This window comes from Stenella coeruleoalba (genome assembly GCF_951394435.1).
Source record: "Stenella coeruleoalba genome assembly, chromosome: 8".
NCBI lineage: Eukaryota > Metazoa > Chordata > Mammalia > Artiodactyla > Delphinidae > Stenella > Stenella coeruleoalba.
In genome coordinates, this window is record NC_137154.1 from 684,570 (window position 1) to 695,152 (window position 10,583).

At 55.7% G+C, this 10,583-nt stretch overlaps 1 protein-coding gene across 3 annotated transcripts in view; it reads left to right on the forward strand.

The window, feature by feature from the left end:
- Positions 1-9,176, forward strand: part of AP2A2 (adaptor related protein complex 2 subunit alpha 2) — a 64,153-nt gene extending 54,977 nt beyond the window's left edge. For all 3 annotated transcript variants that reach the window (XM_079928623.1, XM_079928621.1, XM_079928622.1), the window contains 8 exons: positions 906-1,066; positions 3,684-3,766; positions 5,264-5,353; positions 6,009-6,132; positions 7,089-7,205; positions 7,295-7,364; positions 7,509-7,643; positions 8,434-9,176. In XM_079928623.1, the coding sequence (XP_079784749.1) occupies positions 906-1,066; positions 3,684-3,766; positions 5,264-5,353; positions 6,009-6,132; positions 7,089-7,205; positions 7,295-7,364; positions 7,509-7,643; positions 8,434-8,511 (858 nt within the window). In that variant the 3' untranslated portion in view covers positions 8,512-9,176. The remainder of the gene's footprint in view (positions 1-905; positions 1,067-3,683; positions 3,767-5,263; positions 5,354-6,008; positions 6,133-7,088; positions 7,206-7,294; positions 7,365-7,508; positions 7,644-8,433) is intronic.
- Positions 9,177-10,583: the final 1,407 nt, after the last annotated feature.

The following is a 10,583-nucleotide window of genomic DNA, read 5'->3' on the forward strand; positions in this document are numbered from 1 at the left end:
AAGGGAAGTAAGTAGTTATTTATGCTAATGTAATGATTCCCACGTGTACGTCCTCCGCATGGCCTGAGGGCGGGCTGGCCAGTGCCTGGGGTGGGTGCATCCACACTCCTGAGAAAGAAGGGGCGTTGGCCTCCTTGGGCTCTCAGCGTGGCTGCCGGCGTGGCTGCGTTCCTGGAAAGATGAGTGAGTGCGCAGTAACACCGAGCAAGGTGTTCACTGCAGTGACGGAAAGCAGCTCTCGGATGTAGTCTCAGGTGACTGTAAGTGGATATTTGCCCTCGGGAGGGTCCAGGGGGACATTTAAAAGTCACTCCAGATGAGTTCTCACAGGCCTGGTTCTCGCTGCGACAGGAACCTCTGGGTCCTCAGGACCGTGCACGTTTCTGGACTCGTGCGCCCAGGCAGGGGCAGCGCCAGCTCTCTGCGCAGCTGGTGGGGGACGTCTGGGGAGGGCGCGTGTGATGAGCTGCGCTGTTGTGTCTCCTGCGAGCTTGGAGGGGGATTTTGGAAGGGCTTGTTGTGCCCTTTGTCTCCTGCCTAGGATCAAAAAGCAGCTGTTTAGGCGCATCATTGTAAGTCAGCTGTACTTCGATTAAAAACAAAATAAAACAAAACAACGAAAAAAGCAGTTATTTTTAAAAAAACCCTGTTCTGCAGGCATTTTGTCTGCTCTTCCTCTGTAACGAAGCAGAACGTAGATGACTAAGGCTGCGCCCTAGTAAGCTGCTGGCTTTTACTTCTTCCATCTTTCCAGACTTCTTCACATGGTTGACAGTGACACGCACAGTCTTGTCTCTGAAACCAGACACTTCTTTTCGGGGTGTGGGTGGGGTGCAGGCCCTTGCGCTTGCCTGGCGTGGTGCCCAGAAGGGTCTGCGCTGACCTTCTCCTTCCCTGTCTTCCAGTCCACGCCTTCTCCGTCGGCAGACCTACTGGGGCTGGGGGCTGCGCCCCCCGTCCCCACGGGACCTCCACCCTCCTCCGGCGGGCTGCTCGTGGACGTTTTCTCAGACTCACCCTCCGCGGTCGCTCCCCTGGCTCCCGGCTCCGAGGACAACTTCGCCAGGTAGTCTGCCTCCTGCATCCCGAGGACAGGGGCTCCCCCTGCCCGGCCAGGCCTGCGCCCTGGGTGCCCAGGGAGGGAGGAGGCTCAGGCGCTGGACAGGTGAGGGAGTGGTGGGCGCCCTGTGTGCTGTCTGCTCCCGTGGGCTGCGCCTGCCCTGCAGGACGCTTGTGCTCTGCTCTCCGTGCTGTGCCCCTGGGCTCTCTAATCACGCCCTGTGTCTGCCCTCCAGGCACCTAGCTTTTTCTTGAAGAGACGCTTTTCAGTTCACAGTCACTGCTTTGTCCTGTGGGGTCTGCTTCCAAGCCTGCTTCCTGCTCCTCCGCTGACCTGTTCCGTCCTTGTCACCTCTGTCTGACCGGTGTCCCGATGTTCACACCCCCGCTGTGGGCCAGCAGAGTCCTGCGTGCGGTCGACTTGGCCCCGTTGCCCCACTTTGAAGGCGAAATCCCAGGCTGCTCTTCCCCGCGCTTCGCTGCGCGGATCCTGCCCCTTTTCCCTGCTTGCTGTCTGTGCCTCTGTCTCTGCTGATCTAGATCCAGCCAGGAGGTGGGGGGCTCCCCCTCCGAGAGGAGAGCGGGTGTGAGTTCTGTCGTCTCCAAGGAGCGGCTGCTCGTCTTGGTCTTTGTGACCGCGGAAGAGTTCTTGTGGTTTTCTGGTTTCTCCTGTCTCTCTCCGTTCGCCCCGCACACTGACTCGTATTTCCTGTCGCTTGTTGGAAGTGACTGGGGAAGGGCGGGTTTGCAGTGCCGCCAGTTGTCCGTCTGTGGCGGAAAACAGACTCTTTTTCTTAAACTGAGGTATATAGTTAGTTGGTTTACAACATCATATTAGTGTCAGGTGTACAACGTAGGGACTCAACTTTTTTAGGTTATATTCCGTTTAGAGTTATCACAAAATAGTGGCTGTATTTCCCTGTGCTGTGCAGTATATCCTGGTGGCTTGTCTGTCTTACGTGTAGCAGTTTGCACCTCTTACTCCCGTACCCTGTCTTCCCTCTCCCCGCTTCCTTCTCCCTGCTGGTAACCACTAGTTTGTTCTCTGTGTCTGTGAGTCTGTTTGTTTTGTTATATTCATTTATTTTTCAGATTCCACACGTGAATGGCAGCATACAGTATTTGTCTTCTCTGTCTGACTTATTGCGCTTAGCATGACGCCCTCCAAGTCCATTCATGTTGCAAATGACAGAATTTCATTTTTGTATTGGCCGAGTGTGTGTGTGCGTGTGTGCGTGTGTGTGTGTGCGTGTGTGTGTGTGCGTGTGTGTGCGTGTGTTCCATCGTATATTATACCACATCTTTATCGACTCATCCGCTGACGGACACTTAGGTTGCTTTCGTATCTTCACTTTTGTAAATAATGCTGCTGTGAATATTGGGGTGCATGTGTCTTTTCAAATTAGTGTTTTCATTCTCCTTGAATATACCCAGGACTGGAATTGCTGGGTCATGTGGTAGCTGTATTTTTAGTCTTTTGAGGAACCGCCATACTGTTTTCCAGTGTTTCACCAATTTACATCCCCACCAGCAGTGTGCAAGGGCTCCCTTTTCTTCATGCTCTCATCAGCATTTGTTATATGTGGTCTTTTTGATGATGGCCGTTCTGACAGGTGTGAGGTGTTGTCTCTTCGTGGTTTTGATCCCCGTTTCCCTGACGGTGAGTGATGTTCAGCATCTTTCATGTGCCTGTTGGCATCTGTATGTGTTCTTTGGAAAAATGTCTGTTCAGGTCTTCTGCCCGTTTTTTAATTGGGTCATTTGGTTTTTCGATATTGGGTTGTATGAGCTGTTTATATGTTTTGGAAATTAAACCTCTTATTGGTCTTACCATTTGCAAATATTTTCTCCCATTCAGTAGGTTGTGTTTTTGTTTTGTTGATGATTTCCTTTTGCTGTGCAAAAGCTTTTAAGTCCAATTAGATCTCGTTTATCTTTGCATTTGTTTCCTTTGCCTTAGGAGCAGATCCAAGAAAATGTTTGCTGCAGTTTATGTCAAAGAGTGCTCTGCCTGTGTTCTCTTCTAGGAGTTTTATGCTTTCAGGTCTTACATTTAGGTCTTTAATCCAGTTTGAGTTTATTTTTATATGTAGTGTGAGATGTTCTAGTTTCATGCTTTTCCATGTAGCTGTCCAGTTTTCGCAGCACCAGGGGAAGGGAGAGCAGGGAAGAGGGGAGGGGAGGACAGGAGGGGCAGGGAGGGCCGCCTGGGTGTGGGCGTGGCCCGCGGACAGCCCCGGTGGAGGCCGTTTGGAGGCCACTGCCGCGTGTCAAGTGGCCGAGCCTGTGGGCCGACCTGAACAAGCGTGTGTGCTTTTGCCGTGGCGCCCGCGTCCTGCGTCAGTGGAAGCTGTCACGGTGGAGCAGCACCTTCATGGAAGGCAGACGACCTGCTCCTGTGGTCATCCCTTGGTTGTGCCGTGTCACCCTCTCAACTTACCTCCCATCTCTAGCGGGCGCTTTTAATGGTGTTCGTCGGAATATTTGCTGCTTTTCCCTTCCCTCCTGTCCCAGAGAGGTTTTTCTGGTCTTCGTGTTCTTTAAACCCTTTTTCGAAACTGATCTTGGTATTTTTGGTGGGTGGGTGGCTCTGAGTGACTCACATGCTGTCCCTTGTCCCCCAGGTTTGTCTGTAAAAATAATGGTGTGTTGTTTGAAAACCAGCTTCTTCAGATTGGACTGAAGTCTGAGTTTCGGCAGAATTTAGGTATGTATTTTACTTTACTTAATGAAAACTTCTCTTAGAAGTTATGAGGAGAAAGTATTTCCAAATCACAAATCTCAAAAGGGTCTAGTTTCTAGAATATATAGAGGACTCCAAATCAACAACAGAAAAACAACCCAGTTAGAAAATGGGCAGAAGTCTCAGACATTTCCCTAAGGAAGACATTCAGGTGTCCAAAAGAGCATGCAAAGGCGCCCACCATCACCAATAGTCTGAGAAATGCAGTCAGACCCATCGAGGTACCACCTCATACGCATCGGCACGGCTGCTATAAAAAACAAAACGAGGGTTGGCGAGGACGCAGAGAAATTGGAAGCTTGTGCGCTGGGGGGATGTATTTGCTGCTGTGGCAAACAGTCTGGAGGTTTCTTAAAAAACTAAAAATAGAACTCCCATATATATGACCTAGCAATCCCACTTCTGGGTATTTACCCAAAAGAATTGAAAGGAAAGCAGGGACTGGAACAGGTATTCACATGCCCATGTTCACAGTCACCAAAAGGTGGAGGCAACCCAAGTGTCCATCCATTTGAGTGGATACACAAAATGTGGTTTAAACACACACTGGAACATTACTCAGCCTTAAAAAGGAAGGAGCTTGTGACACAGGCTACACAGGGTGAACCTTCAGGACATCACACTCAGTGAAATAATCCAGTCACAGAAGGACTAATCCTGTCTGATTCCACTCCCTAGGGGTCCCTGGAGGAGTCACATCCACAGAGACAGAAAAGTAGACGGTGGGGCCCAGGGCTGGGGGAGGGGAGGGGAGTGAGTGTTCATGGGGACAGAGTGTCCGTTCGGGAAGACGGAACGTTCTGAGGATGAAGGTGGGGAAGGTAACACGACCATGTGAATGTGCTTCGTGCCCCGCCCTGTGCGCCAAGAGATGCGGAGACGGTGAATTGCAGGGTATATGGTGTATGTTTTACCACATTTTTAAAAAAAGCTTTCTGTTCCCCCCAGCCCCCCAAAATTGTGCCCACTGGCTACTGGGGCTGTTGCCGAGGGGCCCTGTGGGCTGCTGGCCCCGCCTCCCTCTTGGCACCATCGTGGAGCCTTGTCTGCGGAAACGAGTGGAGGGTGGGAAGGCAGCGCATCTGCCCCGTGGGGCCCCTCAGACTCCTTCTCACTGAGGACGGACGGAGGTGTTCGTTTCTCATTGGATGAAGGGGTTAGACTCCGGGCCACGGTGGCGTCACCCAGGAGCCGTGGTGTTTCTTAGGCTGTCGGGGAGGCATGCCTACCTGTGCGTCCTCTTCAGGAGATTTGAAGTTCACGTTCCGTTCTGAATTCTGAGGGTGTAAAGACGTCCACAGAGGTCTGTGTGGCGGTTCCTGCTGTGCTGGCTCCGAGCCCCCCAAGTGCCGAGGCTGAGGGCTCGGGCGTCACTTGTGTGGGCCGGGGGCTCTGCTTTCCTCCGTGCAGCTCAGGAGGCTGTGGCGTGTCGTGGGAACAAGCTGCTTTGCTTCCTTCTAGGCCGGATGTTCATATTTTACGGTAATAAGACCTCCACGCAGTTCCTGAGCTTTACTCCTACGCTCATCTGTTCGGACGACCTCCAGGCCAATATCCTTGGTTCCGTTGCCCCTAGGCCCCTGGCAGAAGCGGGTGGAGGATAGACTAGGAGGGCGTTTCCAGGTACTGTTAATGCAACCTCGGGGTACCTTCCCACACTCAGGTTGCTTGTTTATAACGCTGGTGAAGTACATGCAGGCCTGTTCCGGCCTCCACATCTGCTGGGGCTCTGGTCTCCTTGGGGAGTCTCCCAGGGAGCTGCTGCCCAGGCAGAGCGAGTGATGGGCCACCTGGGACGAGCTGCGACCAGAGACGGTCCCATATAAATGGCAGAACTGGACGTGAGCTTCTCCAGCCCGTCAGCCTTGCCATCCAGGTGTCCTGTTCCCGCGATGATGGGCCACCTGGGTAAAGTGAGGGCGAAGGAGGCCCAGCTTGACCACCGAGGATGCCGCCTTCCCTGGAAAAGCCGTGAAGCAGGAACCTCCTTACTACAGGCCAGATCTATTTTTATTTTAAGATAAACACGCTTTAAACGTGGACCGTTAAAGCTAAATGTTTAAGTTACTAAAAACACACGTATGGCAGGTTTCGTCCGAGGTCAGGATGTGAGCTCCGACTCCTGCCGGGCCCCTTCTGGAGCCTCTCTGAACTCGGGGCTCAGCCCATGTTCCCAGCGTCGCCACAGCTTCCTTGACACATGCACATCTGAGCCTGCAGACCAAGCCTGTGGACCCCACCGTGGACGGGGGCGCGCAGGTGCAGCAGGCTGTCAACATAGAGTGCGTGTCCGACTTCACCGAGGCGCCCGTCCTCAACATCCAGTTCAGGTGGGAGCCCCGGCCGAGGCACCAGCCGCTCTTGCTGGACGCGGGGGTGTCAGGCTGGGCCGGCACGTGGCTGTGACGCGGGACCTCTGCATCCTTCCTTCAGAGGGTGTGGTGAGGACCGAGGGGTGACCTGCCGTGCACACTCCAGAGGCGTCTGCTACAGGGGGGTGTGGGAAGTGGGGGAGGGAAAGGGTGCCCGGGTCTGGGACGCCGGGTGGGCGGGGCCTTCTTCCCAAGGCCCAGGGCTTTCAGGCGAGAGACCGAGGGGCCTGTCCCGCTGCGGGCGCTGCGCAGCCTGCTGCTCCAGAGGCCAGCCACCCGGCGCTGGGCCCACCAGGGCCTCGTCTGGGGTGTGAGCGCCTGTGTGTTGTACTCTGAGCGTACACGTCGGCCTGACTGTTTTTTCTGACGTGTCTGTTGCTTCTCGGCTCGTTCCTGCCGTCTTTCAGCGACTGTGGTAGAGTGTGCTTCCTTCCCAGCCTTCCCTGTTGGGTATTTGTAAGGTTAACTTTTGAAAAAGCACCTTTCCAAATACGAGGTATAAAGGGACCTGCAGATGGTGTACTTTGTAAAATTTAGGGAAATAGACGTGCAGAATTTTTCTTTCATTCCGTAGGCACACTGTTTTCTTTTAGTCTTTTCATGGAAAAAAGAAAAAACCCACACGATTTAAACTTGGAGTTGTAGGACACGGACTCCTGGGGAACGGGAAGAGGCGGCGCCTGTCCCCGGCGCTGCGACCAGCCCAGCAGCCTCGGCCGGGGGTGGCGGGGGCACGTTCCCCGACGTCCTTGGCCATCGATGACGGTGCGCCGGAGATGGACCAGCCTCCCTGGAGCCCTGGGCCGCCCTTCCAGATCTCTCCGCCCCGCCTTTTGCACGCGGCCCCCCTGTGCCCTGGAGGTGGCACACTCGGGACGTGGACTCTTCCCAGCATGCCTCTGTGTTGCTCACAGGTATGGGGGAACCTTTCAGAATGTGTCTGTGAAGCTGCCTATCACACTCAACAAGTTTTTCCAGCCCACGGAGATGGCTTCTCAGGATTTCTTCCAGCGCTGGAAGCAGCTGAGCAAGTGAGTGGCGCCCTGTCCCCCCCGGGTGGGTGGGGGGCCTCGGCTCTGGCTCAGCTGACGGCACTCGCGCTGGCCTCGGTTTCCCACAGTCCCCAGCAGGAAGTGCAGAATATCTTCAAGGCGAAGCATCCAATGGACACAGAGATCACCAAAGCCAAGGTAAAGGTCTTGCTGTGGACGTTCCCAGGGTCGGGACACGACCGGAGTCCTCAGAGGAGGCTGGTGGCTTCTCGCCTCGGAGAACCCTCCACTTCTGCTGGCGCCGACGTAAGGGGCTCCTGTTTCTCCTGGTTCTTCCCACAGATTATTGGCTTTGGTTCTGCACTCCTAGAGGAAGTCGATCCTAATCCTGCAAACTTTGTGGGAGCTGGTATCATACACACCAGAACCACCCAGATTGGATGCTTACTGCGTCTGGAGCCGAATCTGCAAGCCCAGGTCAAGCCTCTTGAGGGAATCGCTGAATACGCTTGCTTTTTTTTTTTTTTAAACTGTGGTGTAATTCACACACAGTGAGATATGCAGATAGATCCCAGATGTGGTAGTTTGATGTGTTTCGACAGATGTGTACACCTGTGTAACCACCACCACCCACCCGTTGGTGTGTGTAGCATTTGCATCGCCCCAGAAAGTTCTCTGGCACGCCCGCATCAGCCCCGGCCTCCCTAGGAGGCAGCGCCGTGTGGCCCAGCGTGGGACCCGCCTGGCCCCAGGCTCCAGCAGTCACCGTGTTGCTGCTGTGTCCACGGTGGGTCCTCGTGGAGCACGTGGCCCTCCTTTGTGGGGAGTTGCCACTCTGGTTTGCCCAGCCCTCCTGTCGATGGACATCAGGCTGCCCCTGTTTCAGGAGGCATTGAATACGGCTGCCGCAGACATCCGGACATGCCTTTGCGTGGGCATGTTTTCATTTTACGTGGGGAACACTCAGGGTGGGATTGCCGGCTCATGGGGTCTGGGCACGGTCAGCCTTGCTGTTCCGACAGCGATGCGGTCTCAGACGCCCACCAGCTGCGCATGAAGTTTCCAGTTGGTCCACATGCACACGAGCACTTGCTGATGTCAAACTGTTTTATTTTTGCCACTGAGAGCGTGTTCGTTGCTTGAACCTGTCAACAGTGGCACCTCCAGGGACGGGCTGAGCAGGGGGCCTTGAGGGGCCGCTGGGCGGTGCTGGCCCCGCGGTGCCTGCCCTGGCACCGCCACTGACCTTCTGTGTCCTCTGTTTCAGATGTACCGACTCACGCTGCGGACGAGTAGAGAAACCGTCTCTCAGAGATTGTGTGAATTGCTTTCGGAACAGTTTTAATCAACAAGGACGGAGGGTCAGGCTCCCGTGTCTGCGTTTTTCTTCATCTCCACTGTCGTCTTCGTTGCCATGCCGCAAGTCCACGCCCTGTGTAGTGTTGCAGCCCCGGGTGCCTCCCAGCCCTGCTTCTCTGGCCTCGTCCCTTGTGGGGATGGATGGGAGCCTGTGTGCCGTCGAGGAAGAAGAGGCTCAGCCTGGACCCAGCCGTCCTGCCAAGTCAGGAGGAGAGGGGCGTGGATCCCGGGATTAACTCTTATAGAAATCAAGACAGTTCTGTGGCTAAGTCTACAAATTAAAGGGAATTTAGAAGTTTGAATGAAAATGGAAAGTTGTTTGAAATTTTATCAAGATGCCAAGGCTGTCTTATTGACAGTTCATCTCTGATGCTCTGAGAGGAGAGGCAGCGTTCTGTCTGCCATGGCAACAGATCTTGGCTACTTGGATGGGAGACGGGGAGGCAGCCCAAGGGCTGATGGGTATGTCCACACGGGGCCCAAGCGCCGACCTCGGCCAGGGTGAGAGCACAGTGCCAGGGGGCTTGCTGGGGCCGGGTTCTGAATCTAGAAGTTAGACAGGGTTGTGTTCTCAATGACGATCAACAAAAACACGTATCCTGGCTGGATTTAATTCTATTTTCCTTTTTCCCAGCACTGTGTTCTTAAAGCGAGATTGTAAAGCCATCTGACTGAGACCTTATGTGTGCAGTGCTGGGGGGTGGGGGATTCCTGGTGGCTCTGGAGGGGGTGTACCTAACCTCATGCATCTTCGGGTTTCAAATGAGTGCACTGTCACCACAGTGGCCCAGGACTGGTTCCCGATTGTGATGGCAGGGTTTGTTGTGGGCCAACGGAGAAGATTTCTGGAAGGTGAGCTGGTCTCTTCCCTGTGCAGTGACCTAAAGGTGCCGGGGTCATGATTGCAGGCCAGGGTGCTGTGGACCTTGGCCTGTGCAGTGGGAGGAGGGAGGCCTGCGTGTGGTCAGGAAGCAGAGAGCAGAGTGGGGTGAGCTGGCACCTGGCCCCCCACCCCTCCGTGTGCGCGGCTCTCACGTGCTGTCCCCTGCGCCTCGAGATGCCGAGGCGAGGCCTGTGTCCTGTTAGCGGCAGATGCGCCAGGTGGGCGGCAGGCACAGGCTGCAGGTTTGTCCTCGACAGACACGTCTGCTTTCGACGCTGAGGGGCCCAGGAAGAGCTGGGGCCCTTGTTGGTTACCCTGGTTTTCCAGCAGGGACCGGGCTCCCTGCCGTGCGGTGGGGAGAACCACGTGGGGCGGGGGAACACAGTGGCCCTGTGCCGTGGTGCGGGTCGCGGGGAGGCAGCTTCTGGGAGTCGCCATGTGGGTACTTGGGGCCTCCCACACTGCGGACGCCCCACTCAAGGTTCCCACACCCACCACCCTGTGCAGCCCCTGCAGTGCGCAGTGGTGGAGGCTGAGGCTTTGTGCATGTGGTGGCAGCATGGCCGCTGGTGGCACTGCTGTGCACTGCAGATGGATGGCGTGGCCGTCGTGCTTTTGTTCAAGGTGCGGGACGGTGCGCGGTGCTTGGGCTCCAGTGTTTGGACTGCCAGCCCGGGGCTGGTTTCTTATGTCAGCCGACGCCCTCCCTCCACCCACCATTCTGGGTGAACAAATGCTGGGGTGGCGGCTGGAACGTGTGTGGTCTTTGGAGGAAAAGGCGCCCGGCATACGGCTCAAGGTCCCGTCCCGTGGGGCTGCGTGGGGCGCTGAGAACCGATGATGCGGGCCCGTCGTCCGGAACCTGTTCCCCAGTCACGGGGATGGAAGCTGAGGTGTGTCGAGGTGACGTGCCTTTTGCTCTGCACTTGGGTTCAGGACGTGGGCTGAGCCTGTGGGACTCATCCTGGTGGGGCCTGCGGCCTGGCCTTGGCTCCCCCCACTCCGTGGTGCGCGTCGGGGGCCTGCCTTCTAGGGGCCTGCGTCTAGGGGCCAAGTGGGCCCAGGGGTTCCTTCTTGGGGGGTGAGCCCAGCCACAGGCAGGGTACAGGGTCCCACGGGACGGAGGGCCTCACAGGAGAGTAGTGCTGAGCTGGGAAGGGTGAGAGGGCCTGCAG